Raw genomic sequence first — 26,184 nt, forward strand, 5'->3', positions numbered from 1 at the left:
CTGTCTGAAGAAAACAAAAGCAATATTAACCATGTATTTTTAGAGCTGGTGATCACTGATAATTCATGTTTAGAGATAAATTTCAAGATTATAATGGAACTCAGAGCCATGATCTTGTAGCAAATGATTAATTAACAGCTAGAAGTGTAATGAAAGTCACAACATTTATTCAGATCCATGGCTCCTTAGAAAAATAAAGTGTTTGTACAGGCATGGAAATAAATGACAGATGCACAGGCATCAGCTTCCTTTCAGAGGAGCTGTGTAGGTAAGTACTGCAGTTCCTGTTTCATGAGCAACTAAATACATTTTTGTGTTAACTCTAAGGAATTTTGTTCATGGCTGTATCTATCACATGGTAGCTGGAATGTACTTCATCAGTGCACATTGATTAGAAAACCCAGAGCTCTGTAAATGATACCATCCACAGAGGTGGCCAATCCCTAACGTTCAGAAAGTGACAAACAGGAAAGAGAGGAAATGGCTTTTAAGCATTTTGTTGGGTTAACTGCAAAGCAATATATTAAACTATGCACATAGATTCAGTTACTGAGTTTGTCTTCAAGTTGCTTCATGTTTTAAAGCATTTCAGTTTTCCTTTACAAGTCTGAAGAGAACTTTGAATAAATACTGCTGGAAAAAATGAGCCATTTAATTGGAACAGAAATATGTTTTACTGTATCTTATCTGGCTCTTTTAACTATCAGTGGAAGCTGAGTTTGCTTTTCATTTAATGTTTATGGCTCACACACAGATATACTTTGGAGAACGAGGTGCATGGTAGAGGTAACATAACCCAGGAAGGTGGAAATTTTTTGTAAAATTTTTTTCTAAACATGAGAGAACTCAGTGTCAATCATACAAAGTACCAGGAAAGCTAGGTTTGTATAATCCTGCAAAACAAAGAATGAAAAGGCTCTTGTCTGTAAGTTCATGTGGTAGGAGGAAAGAGAGGAGCTGTTTATATTAAAGAACAATTCTTGGCACAAACCTGGTTAGATATACACTGCCTAGGATTAAATGTGATCTCGGAATTAGAAAATGATGTTGACATTGGAGCAATGAGATTACAGACCCTATGCCCTGACTGCGTTCACTGAGGCTCTGGTTGCATTGTCGTAACTGAGATTGGGCTCTGGTTCCATTTATACAACTATCAAATATCTCTTTTGTGTGAAACAATAGAGCATATTCTCAGCTATTGACTGAATGAAAAATGAATTTTTCAATAATTTATCATGAATCCATTTGTTGTGGTTTAACTGCAGCCAGCAGCTAAGTACCACACAGCTGATGGGGGGGAGAATTGGAAAAACGTATACCCCATGGGTTGAGATAAGAACAATTTAAAAACTGAAGTTAATGATAATAATGATCATGATGATGATGAAAAGGGAGGTAACAAAAAGAGAGAAAGGAATAAAACCCAGGAGAAAAAAAGTGACGCATGATACAATTGCTCACCACCTGCTGACCGATGCCCTGCCAGTCCCTGAGCAGCAATCTGCCCCTCCCAGCCAACACCCTCCAGTTTATACACTGAGCATGACGTTCTGGGGTATGGAATATCCCTTTGGCTAGTTCAGGTCAGCTGTCCTGGCTCTGCTTCCTCCTGCCTTCTTGTGCACCTCCTCACTGGCAGAGCATGGGAGACTGAAAAGCCCTTGCCTTAGAGTAAGCACCACTTAGCAACAACTAAAACATCAGTGTGCTATCAACATTATTTTTACACTAAATCCAAAGCACAGCACTGTACCAGCTACTAGGAAGAAAATCAACTCTATCCCGACTGAAACTAGGACACCATTAATGAATACACTGCCTAAGATGTACAAAACCTGGGTTGACTGAAACCTTTAAAAATCACTTCGTTGATTTGTCCTGAATACTCTTAGCAAGGGACCAATGGCCATTTCAGAGTTTCTCCAGGAAAATAATTGAACAGTTATTCTCAGGCCAAATTTGCAGACACGGGTTTTTAATTAGACTGCTATAGACTGTAGTGTCTAATTGCTGTAATTATGTAGACTAGAGGCTGAATCGTTAGGAGTAACACTGGCGGTCCTGGTGCTTCCTCAGCATGAATGTTTCCCATTAAGTGATGAAAAACTCACTGGTGAGGTACATCTCACTGGCAGGTCTGCAGGGAGCTTGTGAAATCTCTATCCTTGGAGATACCCAGAATTTGATTTGATGAGGCCCTGTGCAAATGGCCTAACTGTGGAGTTAGCTCTGCTGGGAGCAGAGGCTTGGACTAGAGAGTTCCTGAGGCCCCTTGCCACCAAAACCTTCCAATGCCTCCATCAAAGAACAACTCCATCACAGTGAGGTGCAGGTGAGAACTAGGGCAAAAGGGAGCAGACCTGAGCTTAGAGGCAGGTGAACAGACGATAGCAGCCGTGGGGGATAAGGAGGAGCTGTGCCTGGTGCATGCAGAGCGTGGCAGGCCCGGGGTGAAGCTTGGTGACAGCACGGCCTGCAATGGCAGTCCCTTCCCTTCTCCCCCGCTCCACCTGCAGCCGGGAAGGCTCTGGGTAGCAGTGACTTACTGAAGTGACTGGCCTATGTGGGCGTACCATTTTGAGCTCCCCGATACAGGAGAGACATTGGTAAGCTGCTCTTTCAAGTCCCTAAGACACTAACGGAATAATTTGGGATGTTCTTACAGTGTGAAGGTTTGTCCCTCATGGAGACTAGAGTATACTGTGTTCCTTCTTTGAGCAATGCTTTAAGATTTGCCCACCTGCAAAACGGCACCATTTCCCCTGGCTGTTTCAGGGGCTGAAGTCACAGCTGCTGCTTTGAAAAAGAGGGTCTCTGCCCTCGTCGTTCCTTCACTTTGTGCTTGATAGAAGCGAGTGCTTCCAACTTCCCACATGCAGGGGATCCACCATCTGCCTGGGCAACTGCTGCACCTTCATTCCACTGAGGGCAATGGGAGGCCCTGGGCTTATTGAGGAAGAAAGGAAAACAAAATGCCTTCATTAGAAAGGAGCTTTCAGTTTTGAAAAATAGTAGCCATAATTCATACCACCTTTTAAGGAAGAAAACCTCATGAATTACAGCAGCTTTGGTTAACAGAAAGCCTGAAAATGTGGGTAAGTATGTATGTGATATATGTATGAGAAATAAGGGAAAAGGCAGATGAATAGGGGATAGAACATAGAAGGATATATGCTGGGACTGCAAAAAATCAGTGGCAATCCAAGGTATGCAGAGGGGACCAGTTTCATATGCCTTTATTAATTTGAAGTCTAGAGAACTCATGTATTTTCCTATTTAAAAGTGGATCTTTCTTTCAGCAAAATGACAAGTCAGCTTTTTAGTGAATCACTGAAGAGACAGGCGATTTTGGAGTGGGAGAAGTAGGTACAAAAAATCAAATGTATCTTTAAAGAAAACCATTTAATTGAAGGTAGAGCTGAAAGATTAGATTGTACATCTTAATCTCTGAATTAGTTAAGATCTTTTGAACTATATAAAAACATACTTCTTTTGGCTTGGGGATCCATTATAACAACATAGCATTTGACCACTGCTTACTGTTGTGGGTTTAACATTACTTGGTTGTAATTTCAATTCACCATACGTATCTTTAACTACTTACTGACAGGCATTATAGAAAATGAGACAAGAATCTTTTCCTGAAAGTATCAGGTACTGATGACTGTCAGAGGTGAAGTTCAGCTGAATCAGCAGCCTTTCCTGATACATAACTAAGTGCTTAATGTCCCAGGGCTCCTAGTAAGTAATACTATTTGAACCTGGGTTCGTGGCTTTTTAGCCTTAAATTGCTGGCAGTAAAAATTAAGTCAAAGGCCTTTGGTGGTGGTGTTGTATATGTGTTTACAGACTGTGTTTTATAATTCCTTTCAGGTCTTGGCTTTTGTTACTCTATTATAAATGGCCCCACTAATGCAACAGTCCTTGCTGGTTCAGAAGCCCGATTTAATTGCACTGTGTCAGTAGGATGGGTAATTCTCATTTGGCTGTCCAATGGAAATCCTGTCCTCACTGTCCTCAGTTCTCAAGGAGCTGTTGAAACATCAGACCGCTTCACCTCTCAAAATTATACCAGTAGCAATGGATTTACCTCGGAGCTGATCATCCACAACACCCAGCTGAGTGACTCTGGAAAAATTGAATGCAGTACCCAGCAACCTAGTGAGAGCAGATTTGCATTTCTTTCTGTTCAAGGTGCGTATAGACACCAATAGAAAGCTATTTTATTATACTACACTTAAAGGAATCCTCTGATGAATTGCTCAAATTATCCCTGTGAAGGACTACATGCTGTCATTTACCATCTTTTGCCTCCTGTCATCTTTGTCTTAATTTTACTGTCAAAGCAGATTTTAGAATCACTAGAATCACATGCAGAGGGCCATTAACAAAGGTTGTAACTGCCCTTGTTTTTTCCTGTTACATCTCTTATTCTTTATTGGATTTCATCAAAATGCCTGAAGGCTGTATCAGGCCCACCAGCAGCCAGTCAAAAATTATCTTTTGTCTAGAAACAGTATGGATTACCCCTAAGTACATCTTTGTACATGAACCATCTGCTGCCTTTAGGGCAGATCTCACTTCTGCTTTCTGACTCAGGAATCAGTCTGTATCCAGCTTATTTGGGTTTGATTTAATGGCATGTAGAAGCAAAGCCCTTGAGACACAAGGCGATACTCTTCATATGATTGCTGCTGCAAGCTATCATTTCCAAGGAACAAAAAGTTCCTGCATATCAAGCCCATGTATATGAGTTCTCTTCCCCCACTCTGAACATCAGTAGTGACAGGGTGAAGCCAGTACAGCAAGATCTAGCCACCAGACACTATCCATTTGTCAAAGCGGTGCTTCATGCAGTAACATCTCATCATCTACCCATAAGCCTTTCCTGATAAAACCCAAGTGTACTTAAAACTTAGAAAGAAACACTGTTATTTCATTATGTTGTCCTTCAGCTGGAAATACATCAGGATGGCTAAAGAACATAATTTCCTGCTTTTTATTGGAAAGGTACTGGAAGCTGAAACTTGTGTTTTAGATATTTTGGACAACACGTCCATGAAGATGCAATATCTGCACGTTTATATCATGCATAAGGTATATCTGTGTTAACAATGATTGGTTTTGACTTCATATCTTGAGGCACAGCTATTTCTGGGTAGCGAGATAAGATTTAAAACTATCAGCAGGAAAGCAATACAGCCAAATATTCTGAAGGAACAAAACATCTTTTCCCTCCTACAGTTAATGGATCTTTATTCATCAAAAATAGCACCTTAACAATAAAAGAGAATGAAACAGTTGAAATTGTTTGTGAAGCCTTAGGATGGGCTCCAGCTCCAGACATTACCTGGATGACAAATGACTCTTTCATTGATAAGTCGAGGTATGTTACCCAGCAAAGTCAAGGATCTAATGGCCTCCACAATGCCCTGAGCATCCTAACTTTGACTCCGATGGACACTGAGATTTTGACTTGTTTAGCTGACATAGAAGCACTCCCTAACCCTCAGAATGCAACAGTAACTGTTATTTTTCTCAACTCTACTATAGGTAAGTGAATGTTTGTTGTACTTTGCCTATACTGTAGTGCCTGTACTGTAGTGCCTATTATCAGAACTGTGCTTTTTGTTTCATTTTGCTTTGCTTTATTTTGAAAAAAGTAGTCAGTTTGCAAATAAAATACAATGGCATGTGCAAAGGTGATAGAATTAAGACCCGGTACCACAACCTGATACAGAGGTAGGGTTAAATTCATATTTTTGAGAGGACTGGTACAAGTCTAATGAACCACAAAGTCCAGTTTAGGACTGAACAAGACAAACAAAGCAGTACATCTACCACTGACTCCTACTATAGATTCACTGCTAAGAAAACCAGCCTTTGCTCCTTGACCAAGTAAACATCTAATGAATTTAGATCTTAAATATCCTTGACTAGGCCATGCTTGCCTTATTAACGTAATTTGTTAGACCTCGCTTACTCATTTCCTTAAAGCCAAACCCTCAGGTGAAATTGTTCTGCATAATATGCAATACATATGCTGGACAGAGCACCTAATTGCAGATGATAGCATTTATATGTAGGAACTTCTGTATTGTATACCTATCACCAATCTGCTACAAGAAAGTCTTTGTATGTGGTGTGTTCACCCATTACAGAACAAGAGAAGCTGCATATTCATGGACCTTATCCCAAAGTCTACTTTGATCAAATAGCCATTGGGCCTGCTTTTTTCTCTTCATTGCACGTTCTCTCACATCTTCGAAGAAGGTAAAATATGTCCTGCAACAAACATACGTGGAATTCTTCGGATCGTGCATTTTGTTGCTTTTTCTTGCTTTTAAGGAAAGTCAGGGTCACTCCAAACATGGATGTTGGGCAAATCTCTCAAGAACAGTTAGCAAGACTTTGATAACCCTAAATATTTTCAGTAAGGTTGTCAGCATTTACATAATTTAACACATTCACAGTACTAGGAGGTTCATCAGGAAAAGGGTGATTTTTATCAGGTCTGTGCTGCCAGTGTGGAACAAAGCAAGTGAGACTATCACTACAGATCTGCCTCACAATCTAACAAAATCCTATGAAAAATATTTTTCTTTTCCAAACCCTAACACAATAAGAGCAAGTAAGAAAAAGTATCTCCCTGTGCGTTAGCAGTATTTAATGCAGACGAGGGAGACAATACCAAACCTTCCTTAAGAGCATTTCTCTTTTGGGACTAGCCAAGTGTCTCGGCTACCAGGTAGAGGAGTCTCAAGGCAAACTAAACTTGAAGCGCTAATTTGCATGTCAGGGAGCTGAGGTTACTGGGTATAGGTACGCTGCCTCCCATGGTGACGTAGTCCACCCTACAGTGACTTCCCCTTTATTAGCCTTATCCTGTGGTATGGGAAATGCATAGATTGTATGGAGTTTTTTGCAGTGGGTCTATGCACCCATATCTGTTTTCTGTATAGAGCAGGGCCTCAAATCTACCTTTCTTTCTACGATGTGGTGAGCATCATGAACTTCTATAGTCAAAGTGACAGCTTCTCTTGATGAACGAGTTATTCTTCTGTAATGGGTGAATGCAGCACATACAAAGGCATTCTTATAGTGGATTGATGAGGGGTTTGGTATAGAAGTTTCGACATATAAACAACTGAGGGGGCTGAGTAACTATGCCTTTTATTTTAAGTATGAGTCACTATTAGCAAGTCTTTTTCAGAAGTAATTGCTTTGTAATGTAATTGAAAAAAGTAATTTCACCATTCTTAATGTGACTTTTTTCTAGTCACATTGATCCTAATTACTGACTAAGCAAAATAGAACTATCCTGAGGAAATTAATAAATTCCCCTACCTGCTCATTTGTGAAGTACTGAGGCATCCACCCTCAGTTTCCATAGTTACTCATTGTAAATCAGAAAAGGAGAAAAACAAATGTCATGAAGTACAATTATCAGTGTATAATTAGAGATTGTATAGGACCATTATTCATTTCTCTTTGGAAAAATAATTGTACAGCAGCAGACACTCAAAATTTGTCAGGATATGAAAATATGAAGTCGTTAAAATATTAGAATAAAATAAAGACATGGAATTTATGACAGAGGAAGATATATAATGTGTATATATCACACTTGAAATCTTAGAGCTTGTTTGACTTTTCATATATAGAGTCAGCCTTAGCTAGCTGTTGTCAGGAAACAATACAACTAGCTTCAGACATTTAAGGAGTCCTTCCCAAAACTACTGTAATATCAATTTCAGCCTTCACTTAAAAGCTTGAGCAATCAAATTCCTCCATCTTCCTCACAAACAAGACCTGTCCATTCACAAGAAGTACAACCAAAACTCTGAGCTCTCTTCAGCCAGCCGTCTCCTGGTCAATGAATGTCCTACCTTCCTGCATCTCTAGAGCAGTCTAATCTCAGACCTTTCCGTACAAGGTGATGCATTTTTATGTCTGACACTCCTCCTCCAGAGTTACCTCAGTCACAGTGGTGTTTGGCTGAGCCCCAGATTTGGAAACTCCTAGGGAGTTTTCCTAGCAGATGCATTCGCAGAGCTCTTATTGGGAAATGGGGTCCACGGCAGAGTGCCTTAGCTGGTCCCAAGCTCTCTTTGGATTCAGTGCTGATTTCACATGGCCTTTGACCTGCAGAAGATGAAGATAGGGAATGTGCCATGAGCCTGATCTTCCTTTGCTTTTTATGTTAGTCAGAAAGCTCCAAAGTATCCAAGAAGTGATGTGCAGCTTTCTCTAGTCTCTCATTTCTCCTTGGTCACCAGCATGTGCCATGGAAAATCCCCTTTTCTGCAGATACTCAGCCCAAGTAAATTTTTGGGCAGCTTTGGGAGGAGCCATAGGTCTGGATAGCAGCAAAGGATGGGCCCTGTGGAACGGGGAAGGGGCTTCGTCCATACTAAGCAACTCATATGTAACTTGGTGTGGATTTACTAAGGGATCTAAACAGGGTTTAATGCCATCATGCCTTAGTTCCCCTCTCTTGCACCCTACCTCCATGTTGAGCTGGCAGCTCCTGCATTTATATCTGCTGGTCACAGCTCACATTTCTTTCTGGATCCTCCAAAGTGGAGGAGAAACCACAATGCTGGAGGGCTGGGAGTGTTTGTGTTCTATCCTGTCCTTCTCGCTTCAGCGCCCATAGATCCTCTTTTGACATGTTACCTGAACCTGACAGGGAGTGAGATTCCTTGGTGTGGCAGCCAACCTGGGCCAGTGCAGGGGTGTTTAGCTCCTCCCTGCACACTAAGGTTAAGATTTCCCCTATAGCTAAATAGCTGTCTTTCATATTTCAGGCATCTTGAAATCTCTGTGGCGTACTTTATGGAACAAAATATGATAAAATATAGATATTTGTTGCAGTACTTCTAGGTAAAAATATTATGAACAAGTTCATCATCAATTGTAATCACAGCTGATTGCAGCCTATAGAATTAACTACTAGTTTGCAGGTTACTGAGTGCTTGTTTTCTCTAACAGTCAGAAGAAATTCAAGACATGCTGACTGAGCATTAGGATTAGAGAAGACTGGAACAAATTGCTTAATCATAATGACCTGAGCTTTGGAGAATGCAGACTCCTAACAGCAGTTCAAGCTTTGTAGGAGGCTCTGTTCTTGTATCTTTGTAGTCTGAAACCTCCAAACCCCAATCATCTGGCCAGGGAAATTTGTAGCTAGAAAGGCTTTTATTCCCTGCCATAGGTAAACCAGCAGATACTCTGGTTCACACCTCAGGACACTAGTCCTGACACCATGCAACTACCAATCACCTACATTGCTGTGGTACCTTTTCCAGAGGCTGTCAGCTAAATGTGGCCATGCAGTCGTTAACTGGGACCTCTAATGAGGAAAGGACAATCATAAACCCAGTGCAACAGAATGGGTTTTGTCAGGTTTGAATGTGTCTCACACCTGTATTGGAAGCTTGTTTCTAAACAACTGTCAATGTTATTTTGGGGCTCCTTTTCAAAGGATATCTGAATTAGAGGTGCTCCTGAAATGTTTGGTTAAAACCAAACCATAGGGCAGGATGATATGACAGTCAGAACCAACACATTGTGCATCTAGCTATGCAAGAAATATGAGGTATTTTTAAAATTCTGTGCACATAGGGGCTCTGTAGGAAAACTGTTTGGTCATGGAAACTAATTTCAGTGACACTGAGTTATCTTTAAATCACCTCACTTAACTCCGTGGATTACAACAAAGACAAAGGAGTAAGTTACAAAGGAGTAAGTTCATGTGAGAATGCCAGTAGAGAAAATGGGTTAGTAGCTGCATATTCCCAAATGGTGCTGCTCTCTACAGGTTTTGTTCTTCACTGCTCTTTAAGTGGATAACAGATGCCCTATCAAGTAAGTCCCAAAATCGAACACCCGCTGAAATTAGTGAGAGAAATCCCAAGATGGAATTCGTTAGAAAATCACATCTGCAGGCTAGAGAACTCTATCTGTACTAGTCACCTAAGACTATGGCTGTGGTCTGTGGGGAGAAATGGGTGCTTATTGAGAGCTGTTCATCATATTGAAAGGGACACACACACACACATTTGGCCAGATGAATTGTAACCCAAAGCACCTATTTTCTCTCCACTGACAAAAGCAAGCTAGGTAAGATGCTTAATATCTGCAGTATAGACATCTAAATTGGATCTTAACCTCTCTCCTCAACCCCAAATGTCTCCAAAGGGTGCTAGGAGGTCCAGCATATCTACAAAATATAGGTTGGAAGACTGCAACCCTACGCTTTTCAGAAGAGAAGTAGCAGTGGGAAAAGTTAAAATTGCAATAAAGAATTTGCATACGGAAACATTTTAAATACTTGAGCACCATTGATAAAGTGGATAAAATCATAAAAAATTAGTCCATCATTTGGAAAACACAGACTCCTTGTTAAATAATCAACAAGCATGTAATAGCTTCTCACAGAAAAGGTAAATATTCTGAAAAGGCTCTGATAGTACAATATTTCTTGATTTAATTTAACAGAAAATTATTACAGTGAAGACAGAAGCACGTGGGTTATTGTACTTGCGGTTGTGCTTTCACTTGTTGGTATTATTCTTCTGATCATTATTATTGCTGTTGTTGTACGTTGCTGCTGCCTAAAGAAGAAAGGTAAGTGAACCTTCACAATTTGTCTATACGTTAAAAAAGTACCTTCAATTAGATATAAATCTCCTAGTTGTGTCAGCTCTGGTGCTGTGCAAAGACCTGTAAGCAGAAGTGTGAGCAGACAGATCCTGCTCTTAACCATGACCTGGTTAAGATGCTCCTTACTTTGACCTTGCTGTTCTCTTATAAATTGGTTCCAGAGGAATCAGTGTCAGACATTCTCCTTAACTACACGGAAGTGGTGTTTTTTAGGAGTATGTTAACTTTCAATGACGTTTAATTTGTATGCCGAGGTTCTTTATTGAAACATACGTTCAGTGCTGTATGCCTAATTTCCAGTTTCTGTGTAAGGCGTTCTACAGGGACGTTGCACAATTTTGTGAACAGGGAGGAGGGATGCCCCTGTGGTAGCTGGAACACGGTGCATGCTCAAAGAGGAGCTCTACAGTAGGTCACATTTTAGTTTCCTGAGTTTTAAAGACTTTTTTTTTTTCTTTTTTTCCCTCCTTCTTTCTTAGGATCAACATATCAAAATGAAATAAGGTAAGCTGGATGAGGTGGGAGAATTTTTCCTTTTAACCAAACTCTTTCAGGTTGCTGTGGGATGGTGAGAGGGGTGTGCCAGCTTCCATGCCCCACTACCCAGCACTCCCAGGACACTCTGTGACCAGGCCAGTTTCTGTGTGTGCAGCAGGGGAAGGGACTGACCTTAAAGGCGAAAAAGCGAGGGCCGCCACTTGCAGCAGGTTAACTCTGTTCCCACAATAAACTAGGTGAAAAGAAGCAAAATCTGCAAACGCCCCCTCTCTGATTTAGCAAGCACAGAAATTACAAACTGAAAATGCACTCCTACTGAAGCTGATGGGCAAAGCAGAGCCTTAAAAGCTGGCTGTGCCCCGGGGAAGGCCGGGGAGGAGCCCTGCCCGCAGCAGGCTGGCTTCCCGCACCGGGCTGGCTGCCCACACTGCCCGCACCGGGCTGGCTGCCCGCGCTGCCCGCACCGGGCTGGCTGCCCGCGCTGCCCGCACCGGGCTGGCTGCCCGCGCTGCCCGCACCGGGCTGGCTGCCCGCGCTGCCCGCACCGGGCTGGCTGCCTGCTGCCATCCTCGCCGCTGCCACAGGAGGGCGCTGCGAGCCCGGCAGCGGGGCCGGGGCTGCGGCCGGGAGCCTCGCCGCTGGCTGCCTGGGGTAGATCGGCAGGCAAGGGACACCGGCTGCCCGGCTCTTTCAAGGTTCGGTAGCGTTCGACTGATAAAAACTTAATAAAATTGTCCCAGCGATGGGCGTCGACACTTACGTGATTATCAGACGTGGCTGAGTACACAGCTGTTGGTACATTATCGCGTTGAGTTGGAAAACCTTAGAAATCAGCAGACGGTTATCAGCACTGAGAATAGGATATTCATCGGTGCCGGTGCGACGGTGACAGCAACGTCAGTGGGGTTATTTGGAGTTATTTTTGCTAAGCTTCTAGGGAGCATTGTAAATTCATACTCTGCCTACGCTTGTGGGGCTTTTAACTCCCGCTCTCTTAATGAGCTTACAAAACGTTACACCAGGCTGCCTCGCGCTTCAGTAATACCGTTAACGGCCTCTTGTGGGGAAATTTTGTGAAGGTCTGCTGACAGGCTACCATTTATAGAGCACTTTATTGATATGAAACAAAATATGGAAATTAGGTAAACACTATTTTCTCCTGAGGAAATGATGCTAATTATGCCATGCCATACCAGTTAACTTCCACATGATTTCTTAGTTTGTGATGCTAAATTGATTATTTTACCAAGTGCAGGTATATAAATAGGGCAGGACTAAATCAGCAGGGAATGGGTTGTCAAAAGCAGCTACAACTCGCGTATTGGGTTTGCTATGAAAAAAGTCCTACAAAGCCTTTTTGCTTGCATTCTGACTTGGTTCTGCCAAAAGCTTCCTTCAAGGGTCAACCCTGCTAAGGCAAGATCAATTGTACCTGCAGGGAAGCATCTGTCCGGCAGCGGGGACTGGTACAGCCAGGTCTGTGTCCTTCTCAGGGCCTTGCCTTGCTGATGTGGGTCTGCACAGTGCTTTCTTTCAGACAACATGAACAGCTCCAGAACAGGGCACAACATTACTTTCCCTCTATGTCTTAGGATATCGTCTTGGCAAATACAGTTCAATCTTCATGACAGAATGTGTGGGTTTAGATCTCAGTACAGTAAAGTTCCTATTTTCCCATTAACTTCAAACATGAGTTGTCGTACTGAGTTCATAAATGTTGCTTACACTTTGAAAGTTGAGCAAACACATAAGCAAATACTTAAGCACTGGGATGAGTCCAGGCTCTATGGCTCAGCTTGGACTTAGAAATGCAGTGTTGACAGTTCTGCAAAGTTTTAGCATGTGTAAGCAATGACACTGCAATTGCAGGAATTTTTTACAATCACGTACAGATTGTGTAGGTTCAGTGTTGTTTTTTTTTTCCTAGGGGGGAATCTACCTGCAGTAAAAAAAAAAAATAAAATATGATTGTCCAGATTTTGGGAGCTGCATTGTAGTAGTAGTGAAGAAGTGGTGAGACCAAAAATATATTGGTTTACTTCCCACATTTGTTTTTAACTTGGCTGGCTATCTTTCTGTACCTCCCACACTTTTCTGTAACTGCTTTCAATTTGGCTATTACACCGAGTTTGTTCAGATCTAAGGATCAGATAAAATAGACAGTACAGTATCATATAACATGTGGAGGTGGTATTCCTAAACAATTTCTCTTGTCTTCTGGCAACCACGACAGATTTCTTAGTGGTTTCTAATGTTTATCTCCTAAACCAGCCGCATAGCTGACTTGTCATATTTACATGTGCATCAGTAGTGCTCATCTGAAGCTCTGTGGGCCTGCAAAGTAATTCCTAGTAAATATAAAAAAGCAAATGCAGCAGTTTCCACAAATATTGCTATCGGATAATATTTCCTCCTTCTCCAATATATCTCTGGGCTGTCATAGTCCTGCCAGCAATTTGTGCTTGCCACACCAGGAATCTAGGCAAAGATGGACCTGAGACTATCCCGAGAGGAGTCCATGGTAGGAACAGATGAATAGTAGCATGTCTTCTGGCATAAGAACTTTGAGTAAAAAGGCACCCTTTTCTTACTGTGTAGCTATGCAGCTCACTGTTTTGCAAATTCAGATGTGTAACTTTAACGAAGGAAGTCATGTCAACTTCAATGTGGCTACACTCACTTGTGAAGTAAATTTCAAAGTGAAAGATTAACTTTGGAGTGAATCACTTGGGAGCTAACTGTGGTGATGTGAGATAACATGCTTTGATTTTGTGACTGGGAGGGCTCAAATCACAAAAATGATGGGCTGTGATACAAGTGAGCTAGCTGGCATTCCATTATTGGGCCACTAAATGCCCTGTAATTAAGAATTGGAGCTCAAAATTAATTTCCTACAAAACCTATGATCTGGAACACATTCTTCACTTTTTGAAGATTGTGCATGCTATTTTCCTGCTTCCTGATAATGCAGCTGATGGAAACTTTCTAAACAGAATTTCACAGGTAATACTTCTATGGGACAAGATTTGTACTAGCTAATTGCTTGGAAGGGCCAGATATGCTTTGCACCGATTTTTTCAGAAGTGAGACATATTCTTTTTACTCTGTAGCCTACTACACAAGAGTTCTTTTACCATAATGAAGTTATAATGATAGGACTTTTTGTTTCTAGAAAAGTTTCAGCTGAGAAGAAAAAAAATGGTGATTCGGAAAACAGGCAAAGGCATGGTAGCGAAAATCAGGGGTACATTCCAGAGGAACAGTGGAACACAGAACAAAGCCCAAGTAAGTGTAAGCTGGTGAATCACATATTGTCAAACTGCTTCTCAACATAGGCCCTTTGGGCAACATGTCAAGCAATTACATTACAAGATTTCATAACACTTTGTGAAGGACTTGTGCTTGGTCTGAACCTCTTCAGAACACTGGATTTTCTGGAGTCTGGTCCTTCAGAAGTATTGAGAAAACATCAGAGTTCTTTGCAGTTGAATTTAGTTTTAGTCCTTGTTTGTTTTTTTAAATGCCTTTGTTCTTCCAAATATCTTCTGAGGCCGGAGGTGGGAGTACTGGATTCCCTTATGATAGTCACCTTAGGCAATATTTTGCAGTTGGTCTGTAAAAACAAAAAAAAATCCACCACCACCAAAAAAGAGCACAGAAAAGGAAAAAAGAAAGTAGAAAAAAAGAAAAAGGCAGTTAGTGAACTATGATTTTACTGGTAAATGACTAAGACATTATAAATTCTAGTCTTTAAGCACAAAGACTCTTCAAAAGCAAATGTAAATTTCCACCAAATCGTTACCAACCACATTATTATCAAAACGTTTAATCAAACACTTAATGACATAAAATTATTGTGCAGTCTATAATCCAGGCATACATCCTTTTCTCTCTAACAAATAAATTGTGAAGAAATAAGTGCAGTGGAAAGACTTCAAGAGTATATGGTGTTGTAAAATGAAGTTATTAAAAAAAAAAAAGGGAAAACTAAGTAAACCTGGACAAAGTCCTTTCATATTTGTTAGTGTGCTGCATTGACCTTGGTTGGGCACAGAGTGCTCACTAAGTCATTCTACCACTCCCCCTTCTCAACAGGACGGAGGAAGAAGACAAGATGGAAAAGCTCATGGGTCAAGACAGGGAGGGGAGATCACTCACCAATTACTGTCACTGGCAAAGCAGACTCCACTTGCGGAAGATTAATTTAATCTATTGCCAATTAATAACAGAGTAGGATAGTGATAAAACCACTTCTCCCACCTCCACTTCATCCAAGGCTCTTCTTAGCTCATCTACCTCCTCCCTACAAGTAGCGCAGGGGGATGGGGAATGGGTGTGGTGGTCAGTCCATAATACCTTCTCTATGACACTTGTTCCTCCTCACACTCTTCCCCTGCTCCAGTGTGAGTTCTTCCTACAGGAAGCAGTCCTTCACGAACTCCTCCAGCATGGGGCCTTCCTGCTCCAGTGTGGGTCCTTTCCATGGTACAGGCCTTCAGGAAAGGAGTGCTTCAGTGTAGGCCCCCACGGGGTCACAGTTCCTGCCAGAAAACCTGCTTCTGCATGAGCTCCTCTCCATGGGGGCAGAGGTCCTTCCAGGAGCCACAGGCTACAGGTTCCCTCAGGGCACATCCACCTGCTGTGACATGGGGTCCTCCATGGACTGCAGGTGTATATCTGCTCCACCGTGATCCTCCATGGCCTGCAGGGTGACCTGTTTCACCATATTCTTCTCCGCAGGCTACAGGGGAATCTCTTCTCTGGCACCTTGAGCATGTCCTCATCTTCCTTCTTCACTGACCTTGGTGACTGCAGGATCAGTCCTTTTTCTCAGCTCTTGTTGCACAGTGTTGTTTACCCTTTGTTAAATACGTTATCACAGGCGTGCTATCAGTGTTGCTGATGGGCTGAGCTCTGTCAGCAGCAGGACTGTCTTGGAGCCACCTGGAACTGGCTCTGTCTGACATGGGGGAAGCTCCTGGTGTCTTCTCACTCACAGAAATCACCCCAACAAGTTAGCTAGAGTTTGGCTCACAATATTAAAGGCTATTTATCTCTGTTGCTGAATGGCTTATGGTTCATGCTGTGATGGACACTGAATAACAGTAATCTCGTCTATTCTTGTTACAGGAATTACTTCTCTTCCCCCAATGTCTTCAAAGTTCACTGTCCCTACTGCAGATTTACATACCAGTTCTGTACCAAAGGTAATTGCAATGCTGATATCTTGACCTTTTTTTTTTTTTTTAGTTCACACAGTCTGTATTGTGCTATATTCAAACATAGATTTTGGGTGGAGGTAGACATTTATAAGTCAATTACAGCTGTAATTGGGTAAGTGGAATGTCCCATCAGCATTCCTGAATGTTTGATTTACAAGGGTAAGTGCCCGGGTGTTAGCCTTGGATTTAGATTGATTTGGGGAGGGAGATGAGAAGGAAACAACCACCTCTGGATATTTGGAAGAAAAGTCTAATAAAGCTATTGTCACACCTGTTCCCCTCAGCACCCTGCTACATCTTCCTCCCCACCTCCCAGGCTAAAGTTACGAAGTCAGAGACTTCCCCTCATAGAATCTTAGAATATCTCAAGTTGTAAGGGATCCATAAAGATCACCAAGTCCAATTCCTTGCTCCTCATGGGACTACCTAAAACTAAACCATGTGACTAAGAGCATTGTCTGGATGCTCCTTGAACTCTGACAGGTGTTCAGTGTCTACCCTTTCCTTTCCATTGCTTTTCATATCTTTCCTCCTCCAAATGTCAGCTAGGCCCTTCTGCTGGCCAGCATGATGGGTAGCCCTCCCTGGGACAGACTTCCCATAAGTAAAGCCAATTGTCCTTTCATCATTCCTGGAATTAAAAAGTCCCCTCTCCCTCCACAAACCTACTTATTGCTATTAATCTTTTCAGCCTTGACAGCTGGAGTAACTCTGGCGTGGTTTTTGAGAATTCACCTCTGTGTATGTTACGCGTAAAACCATTATAATGTGGAGGTTTGCTTTGCTCTGGACATGTAATAATTCTGGACAGCTGTTCTGTATGTGCCTTTGCCAAAGAGGAGGTCTGCAATGCTTTTGCTGTTCTTCCCAGTTTCCAGACTGGAGGAGATGTGGATACAAGATGGAGACACTGTTGGAGGTGCAGATTGAGGTTCCTTTGCAAACAAAATCCAGTACAGATACAGTAAATAAATCTGCATTTTCTCTGGATCGTTTCTTGATTGTATTTTCCAATTGCACTTCCACATTGCAGAGTTGCTTCGGTCAGGAACTTTACACTGATCTTAGAGACCTTTGGTATTTCAGCAGTAAATGATGGAAGGGAAAACACACAGCTAACACCCAATCCACCCTAGAGCTTTGACCCCTTTCCATTGTGGCTAACATGTAAAGAAGTAGATCTGTGTTTATTCCTCTGCTTGTTCTGTTCTCAGCTACCTCTGTTCTGAAGAGTGGTGCTGGGCTCTCTTAGCTTCTAGCACAACAGCAACGTGGATCTTAATTTATGCCATATATTTGTGAAATACATTTAGCACCTTCATGATGTTTTTTGCCAATATTCTCTTGGGAAAGTGGCAGTGATATGGTACCGAGTTCACTCCTCAACATAGTGATAGCTCATTTATTTCTGAAGAGCTGTTCCAGCATGTACACTGCAGACATCTGTCTTGGGAGGACATTGCATATAAATCATAGCAGAGTGTGTCTAGTTCTTTTGGCATACAGTGACATTTAGGAAGTAATCAATGATTAAAACAATGATCAAAATAATAACAGTAAAAATAATAGCAATAGTGCTGATGTATCTGTGTGTGGTAGTTATGATGTTTGACATTAATTACTTGTCAAACCAAATACTATTAAAACAAAGCTGAAAAGCGTGTACAATACCGCGGAGGGTTCTGTCTGGATCTGTAACCCTGAGCAACAGATTCAGACAGTGTTTGATATGCTTATGAACAGGACTGTAAGGTACTGGCTGTGTTTACATGCACAAGGCATGTGGCACGTTACGGTCTGCCCTCAGAAGTGAAAGAGCTTGTGCTGAGGACCCTGTATCCACCCTGTGCACATTTCAGGGGGAGGTGATAACTTCAGCTGGCCGTAGCCGTTCCCCAGTGCTCATTGATGGCTGATGTGCAGTAGCTGTCCACTGCGGGGGATGGGATGGCATTAAGCCATTTGGTGTTACTGAAAGGTAACCAGTTTGGTGGCTCTCGGACAGCTCTGCAGTGAGAATGATAGTGTTGTGAGTGGGGACCATCAGGAGACTAGGTTCACAAGCGTTAGGTTCATGCCCCTGGTTCAAAGGGAAATGCAGCCCTCCATGTCAAATCCTAGATTGGTTGGCCTAGGGGGTCCCTTGCTGCCCAGCGGCTAGGGAAACATTGAAATCCATCACAGGCACACAGCATAAAGTTGAACCATTTCTGTTAAACCAGTTGTCCCTGGACAATATTTGGTACAAGTCTGTTACGGTGGCTTCTAGCTGCATCAGTAACTGCACACACATTTTTGAAAGATACCAAGAGTTAATCTAGAGGTGAAATCTATTTACCATGTTTAGTAATCTAAAAATGGCTTGTGAAGACAATTTCTCAGTTTGAACAGGATTTCTCAGTATATTGTGATGGCCCCATCTTGTGTATGCCAGAGTTGATAAAGGTTGATGAAGACTTAAATTGTGGATTTGGAGTCCATTGTTTAAATTTATGGCATCATATACAAACATAGTAAAACATTTCCCAGACAAAAAAAAAAGTGAGGTTTTTTACATTCATAACCTTCCCTATTAGCTGCATAATAGAGGTTTTCTGACAAAAGTGTTACTGAATGCATTCTAATAAAGTTCAATCGCCACTGTTGCCAACACATTGCATAATAAGTGTTGTGATGCTTTTCCATTATATTTCTTGTGAAGTAGGAGAAATCAGATGGCAAGCTGTTTAACCGTTTGCTGAGTACTCCTGAAACAAAAAATTTCTTCAGAAACCACCTGCTGTCCTGCCACTGAGTTTTCTAAGTACAGAAAGTTGTGTTTCTCATTTGGCTTTCCCTGCCTGGATACAGGAAACATTACGAAAGGTTTTTCATCTTTTTTTATTCTGGACTTTTTAATGAGAAATATGGAGTGAAAGAAAAGGAGAAAAAGAAGTCATCCAGAGATTTTTTTCCAAAGTGAAGGAGCTCATAAAGGGGTGGACTCCAGCAAACTGACTCTCTCCCTGGATAAGAAAAATGAGCAAATGTCCTTGCAGTGCTTCTATGGAGGTCAAGAAGATGGAGTGAAGAACCTAAGTCCTCCCTCAGGAGCAGGGTGGGGAAGGAATGAAGAGCCTATCTACTGATGGAAAGAGTCACAGAGTCTGAAGACCTAAAGCCTTGTCTCTCCATGTCTGCAAGGTGAAAGCAGTTAAGATTTCGTGGCTGGCTTTGTTGTCACCTTATGGGATCAGGAGTAACCACAGCAACAAGGCCAGAAAAGAGACCCATATGGGCAAAGTTTGAATGGAGAGTTTTAAAATTAAAAGAACGTCATGGATGTGAGGGTGAGGTGAAAAGCAGGGCAATTGAAGTGCAAGAAGATTTTTCAAGTTAGCATTTTGACTGGACAGAGGCGATCATACCTGCTGCACAGCCCATTCCTCCCACTCCTAGGAGAAAACTGGATGGAAAATTTCAGCACAGCTCAGAGGCATTAGGCAGTCTTCCTGCGTCTCTGAGGGTGTCAGCTTCAAATTTGATCCCTTTTGTTCCCTATGTAAAAAGTTCAAACTTTAAATTATTTGAGAGATTAAGAGAGACTTTGTATCACAGGTTTATTTCCGCAGAAGTCCTTACCCGTGGACCCAACCAGGTACAAAGCCTGAAATACCTGGTGGGTCTCATTGTAGAAGGTGACAACAGAAAATCACTTAAGTCAGCTATTGGCCATTCAAACTTCTTGAATCAGAAACTAATGCAAAATGTTCACAGAAGATAAATGTTGCCCAGCTATTGCACTGATCAATTCACAACATGAACAAAAGAACTGGCAAATCATCTTAGGGAAAAGTAATACCTCAGCGAAGAAGAAGGGGGGAAAAAACGGTGTGTGAGACATTTAAAAAATGATGAATATCGAACTGAATTATTGAGCTGAGGAAAAAAATTACCACCCCCTGGAAGAGGAGGCCAGCAGCATCAGTCAGGGGTGTTGGAAGGTCTTCATTCTGATTACATTAGCCAAGAAAAGGTCAAATGGAGAGTAGAGTTACAGGCTTCCATTTAATTGCATATTTTGTTACTGTCAGCGATGGGATGGGAGGAGAGAGATCCTTACTCCTAGTCCCAGGGCTGAGCTGCAGGCCAAATGGGTGTCAGGGACCAAGGTCCCATCTGAGGGGCCATTTCTTGTGCCCTAACCCATTGCACAGAGCTCCTTCTAAAACCCAGGTGCCATGAGGGGGATCCTTTACCTTGGCTTTAGCAGATCTGGGGCAGTCCCACAGGCAGTTTAGCCCGAACAAGGGCCATAGGGCCTGTTCTGCCACATCCTGAGTGCCATTCCCAAGGAACGGCATTTTTTCAAGTCCCACTGGTACAAAAGGAGCTCTAAGGACTCAGGGCCTTGCAGGACTGAACAGTTTCCTACACAAGCTTCATAATTAGTCCATTTAATATACCATAAATGTCTCTATGATAGATCAGAAGACCATTTGATAAGAGGGATGAGTGCTCATTTTTAGTGGGCCAGATTCATCCCTGGTGTAATTCAGCTGACTTCAGCACAGCTACAGGAGGTTTGCATTTGCCACCACAACCACACTCCTCCTCTCCAATCCAGAGTGAGTCATGGCTCCATTAATGGGGAAGAATCTATTTTTCTTCTTAACTACTCCAAATGACACTCTATAAACTGGAAATATCATTTAGTTGTGGTTGTGGTTTTATACTGGGAAGGAAATGAATGATGAATTGTAGCTCCGTTTAATGCACTCTATATAACTGCTTTGACTCTGAGGATTGTTTGAAAAGAAAAATTAAGCTATCAAAATCAAATTAAAAGGTCAATAAATAGAAATACAAACAAATGACAGCAAATAATTTTACCCCTACTGAGGTACTATAGAGTAGGTCATGTTATGATGTTCATTGGTCAGCATATCTTGATTAAAAGAGTAATAAATATTGATGACACAGATACAGAAAAGGCAGGTACAGTTTATAGTATGATTTCCCCAGTGTTTGTGGAAGAAGGGGAGGAATGAAGTTATGTGGGTGGGATTAACCCACAAAGATGTGAGAAGGAATTTCCAGGCTGTCTGCCTATTGATGGACAGGGAAATGTGCATGAGTGTATGAAAAGTTGACAGGATGGAACTGGTTTGCTAGTTGAAGCAATAGTGTTCTGAATTATTTTGAGGGTCTCCGGTACTTTTGGATGGGTGTTTTCCTATAAATGAAGTGAATTTGGAATGAAAATTAAAAACAAAGGGCAAGGGGGAAAATAACCTTCAGAAACAGAAAGCTGTGCCTCCCTGATTTTTTGTTAACAGCCAAATGTGTGATGCGTGCAGACACATTTGGAAGTACTCCTACCACATTAATTTCAGCAATTTGTTCTAATGCAGTTAGATTTGGATTTTTTTTCGTTGGCTAATAGCAGGCAAAGCCTTCAGTTTATCACACATTTCCACAGCATTGTCTGAGGAGCTGCCATCTGTCAAATCAATTTAAAGATCAGAGCCCTGTTTCATAATGCTAGATGTGTGTTCACCATTCATATCACTGACGTCATATGGGTTACAGAAATGACTACAACATGTTTGTAATAGCAGAAGTCCTTCTTTCATTGATTGAAGATCAGTATTCAAAACATCACTGAAGGATTCAGCCCTGAAATCAGCTGAATTCACATTTATTTTACCTTCTTATTCATCCAAGCATTTCTACCTCTTTTTTTTTTTTTTTTTTTTTTTTTTTTTTTTTTTTTTTTTCCTGTCTGGCTGAAGAGCTTGAACACCTGGAAAGATTTGGCCATCTGTCTCCCCAGCCAAACCAACAAACTATGCAAAGCTTTTCCCAGTATAATAGATCCTTTATAGTTATCCCTATAAAAAAGCATCCAGGGCAGATGATAAGTTAACAGGCAGGCTTTGAAACGTGTGACTGTCAAATATCCATGGTTAACTAGATGCCAAGCTGACAGTATGAAAAGATTTAAAATTTTGTTAAAGAAACGCTGACGATATTGCAGCCTTACTGATACAGGGGACCACCTTAGAAACTCAGTCCTGTAATGCTGGGCTGTGCAGTGAACCACTAGAGCTGTCTTTTTTTTCCTTCAGTGTGTAGGATGTAATGAATAATGAATCTATTTTTTCTCAGACTAGGACTGACAGGACTAGTAGAGTGCTGAATTAATCTGAAGAAGAAACAACTTTGAAATCAAAACCAAGCAGAGGCACTAGCAGCTGTAGCATATCAGGGTCTAAATAAAAAATTGTTGTGGTCCTACTCCTCTGCATTTTGTATTTGTTATGTGTTGTATGAGGTCTTCTACAGCATCAGAAAATGGGGTTTAGGTGACTGATCAGCAGCCAGCAGCCTCCGTTTCAGTGAAGTTATATTCAGTGAACTACAACCGCAGTAAGGCTGTGCTACTTCAGAGAAAGCTGCACAGAAAATGGGCCAGTACACAGCATGAGTTGAATGAAATTCATGGAATTATTCATTAATTGATATCAGAGCACAGTGAGAATAAAATATAAGTAACCCAGGGCATTTATTCTAAAGCAAATAACTATGAAAGATGCAGCAGGGCAAACCATTGTGGGCACCAGGAGCGAACTTGCTGCCCTGTTCCTCCTCTGGTGGTGAGGAGAAATGTTGTGACAAAGCAGGGGCTAGATGGCTTATTCTTGCAGGTGACATTTTTAAAGCAAAAGAGGCATGCTTAGGTTACATTTTCCCCAGTGCTGTCAGGGAAGGATCGGGCAGTCAGTCCAGTTGGTGCAAGTCCCCTGGTTCCCTCCTATTCATAATCACATGCAAACCAAACTCTTCTGTAGTATTGCCTACTGATGGCCATAAACACTGCCTCTTTCAACATTACTCGATGAACTTTCTGTGTAATATCTTTCTTCCTTTTGTGAATCGGGGTGCAATACAGCATTTTTGTGCCACAAGCTCTGGGCAATATTCCCACCCCAGTATTTTCCTAAACATGGGATTCAAATAATGACCTATTTCAGGAATTTTCAGAGACAGTGTTCAGTGAGGTGGTCTTGGACACCCTCTGAAACTTTCTGGTTACTCAGGATGCTGACTAGTTCAGTATACTTTATACTCAAAGGACATTCCACAGTATCTGGGAATACTTGCTTTCCACAAACATAACACTTGCCTTCAACTTTTTTTTCAGATTTTTTTTTCCCATTCTACTTGTAAATTTGTTATTTTTGTGGGGGAGTAGCAGCAGAGAGCTTCTCAAAACCTCTGTCCTAGTGAGAAAGCCTGCCATAACAGACCTGTAACTGAATAATCAGGAAATGCCAAATAACTGTTCTGCCATAAATGGAGCAAATGTCATCATATATTAATCTCCAGGGTAACACAGACCAGAGGAAACTTCTGATGTGCTCTGGAAATGAGCGAGTGATGTCTCTGCTGAGCACCAGTAAGGTCTTTGGGCTGAACTGCAAGAAATTAAATGCAGCAGAGAGATCTTGGCAAAGGTCTCTTGAGCAGAGACAGGCAGTCCTGTTACTTCCCAGAGCACCTCTCCTCTCTGCAGAAATAAACAGTAAAGAAGGGTAAATTTAGAAAACAGCAGTATGTTCAAGCAACAAAAAGGGATGGGGCAGGGAGTGGGGGAGAAAGAGTTGTGTTTAAAACAGAAGGCAGCTGTCTTATGAAATGTTTCTAGGATAGTTATATTTATCCCATGGTTTTCCTTTAGGTGCTGGGACTCATTAAATACCAGAGACATGTTGTCCACATTTGTTGTTTAACATTTTCCTCTATGGCTTATTCAATAATGCATATGTACAAAATGCATTATTTAAGATGTTTAATACTGGAAGAATACCAAGGCATTACAGACTGTACATGATTAAAGCTACAGAAACAAACCACAAGTTTGGTCAATAGCAACAAGCTCAGGCTTGATAAAAAATTCCACTGGGAAGAACAGTGAAATTTCCATTAATTTCCAAGAGCTTGAGACCAGCTGGGGAAGTGGCAAGGAACAGTAGCCAGCAGATAGCATCTACTTGGAGGCAGATAAAACCAACTCTGGGGATGGCCACAGCAAACCATTCAACCCTGGTGTTTCATTTAGGAAGCTATGTGAAGATACATGTTTATAACTTTGGAAGAAATTTTCATTCCTTTGAGATACTTTGTAATAACCTATCTGAGGTCTCGCTACTACATTTAAATATCCGAAGTGTATGTTTCTTGGATGCATTTGAGAATACTTTGTCTTTTCCTCTGCAATGATATTTTGTAAAAGTGCATAAATAATTAGGACTGGAAATCTGCTGTACTGATTTCAAATGAAGATAGGGGTTTCAAAACTTCTGAACATTTGCCCTGCACTGATCCCACTGGGGTCAGTTTGAAAACAGGCTGCTGCGATGGAAAGGGAACTTTAAAAAAAGCCTGCCTTGAATAAACACTGAGATGTTGAGATCGGTCTTTCAGATACATGAAATACTGGCATGCTTATTTTTGCAATTTCAAATATATTTGGAAAGGAATGTCAGATGTTAAGTTTTTCTTACAGCTTAACATGTAGTTTCTTTAAGAGAACCAGAGGAGTAACGCCCAACATCATGTTTTTCTTAAAAGAATACAGACTGCAGGGACCACAAGAAGTTCACAGGTAGCATAAGATCAGTTAATGAATTCCCAGAACCGCCATCAGTGTGTTGCGTGTGAAGCTTGTATTTTGTTATGCTGTTCATCATTTCCTTTGTATCTAGATTTTGAGTGGGTTGCTGATGATAGATTTCACTTTGGTATAATGCTTCGGGGTGAGGATTTGGCAAGTAACTTTCTGAGGACCCTTGTGGGACTGCTTTTCTAGGTTTTCTTTTAGTTCTATAACTGCTTTTACTCTCCCATAGGTGCAACCTCAAAGACGTACTGATTATCTGATCAACCCAAAGAAAATTAGAAACGTGACACTTGTTTAGGATGCACTTCTCCAGGAAATTTCTGTATCGATCAGTTGCATTTTGCACATTTGGATGGCTTCCTGCAACGGTTCTGTCAGTTTAAGCTATTTTTCTTTTTTTCCTCATGTGATGAAATAATATTGCAACCTTTATAATGTAACATATGATATTTCAGCAAAATAATGGACATAAATGACAGCCTTAATTTCAGAGACAGGGAATCTGATGGAACTCTACAAGAACAAGAATCCGTGCTTTGGGTCCAAAGGAAATCAACAAAATTCCTATCAGACAGAAATGTTCGTTTATTCACAGCAAGATCAAGGATGGGAACTGCGAAACATTTATTAATTCAGAAGAACTGGTTAATAATACTATTCGTTAATACAACATCTACTGCTATTTTTATGTACTTTATGTACAGCTGATCATCTTCAGCTTACAGATCAACAATTTTCAATTTCTGTTCTGTAATAAAATCAAGGGAAGTTTTCATGAGGGCTATTTCAAAATGTCTAAAAAACCCTATCTCTGGATCAAAGATGAATTTGTTTCATTTCAATGCATCCTTTTCTTAAAGGTAATTGTCTTAAATCTGATGTTCCGGTTTTAAATAAAAAAATGTCACCCACACGCCAAAAAAATCTTATTTTGATTGAAATGCAAAAATCTTAAGCTGCAAAATGTAGATTTGAAACTCCTGGCTTTTAAGAGTTGTTGCTCGAATGCTTTATGTCTCTGTTCTACTTGTGGGCCAAGTTTGGCAGCCAGATGACTTGGGTCACAGCAAATGGTGGCTGCTGGTATTCGTGCTGGACAATGTTGTTTCATCAGGGATAGAGTTGATA

The 26,184-nt window shown here is 41.3% G+C and overlaps 1 protein-coding gene across 2 annotated transcripts in view; it reads left to right on the forward strand.

Annotated features, from left to right (window-relative positions):
• The window catches only part of IGSF5 (immunoglobulin superfamily member 5), a 33,159-nt gene extending 7,190 nt beyond the window's left edge, over window positions 1–25,969 (forward strand). The window contains exons 3-9 of one of the 2 annotated variants that reach the window (XM_040585105.1): window positions 3,877–4,197; window positions 5,248–5,556; window positions 10,507–10,635; window positions 11,151–11,175; window positions 14,342–14,454; window positions 16,300–16,376; window positions 25,286–25,969. In XM_040585105.1, coding sequence (XP_040441039.1) covers window positions 3,877–4,197; window positions 5,248–5,556; window positions 10,507–10,635; window positions 11,151–11,175; window positions 14,342–14,454; window positions 16,300–16,376; window positions 25,286–25,354 — 1,043 coding nt within the window. In that variant the 3' untranslated portion in view covers window positions 25,355–25,969. The remainder of the gene's footprint in view (window positions 1–3,876; window positions 4,198–5,247; window positions 5,557–10,506; window positions 10,636–11,150; window positions 11,176–14,341; window positions 14,455–16,299; window positions 16,377–25,285) is intronic. The other variant, XM_040585106.1, reaches the window with a different exon arrangement.
• The last annotated feature ends 215 nt before the right edge of the window (window positions 25,970–26,184 follow it).

The sequence above is a fragment of the Falco naumanni genome, chromosome 2, assembly GCF_017639655.2.
Source record: "Falco naumanni isolate bFalNau1 chromosome 2, bFalNau1.pat, whole genome shotgun sequence".
NCBI classification, from domain to species: domain Eukaryota; kingdom Metazoa; phylum Chordata; class Aves; order Falconiformes; family Falconidae; genus Falco; species Falco naumanni.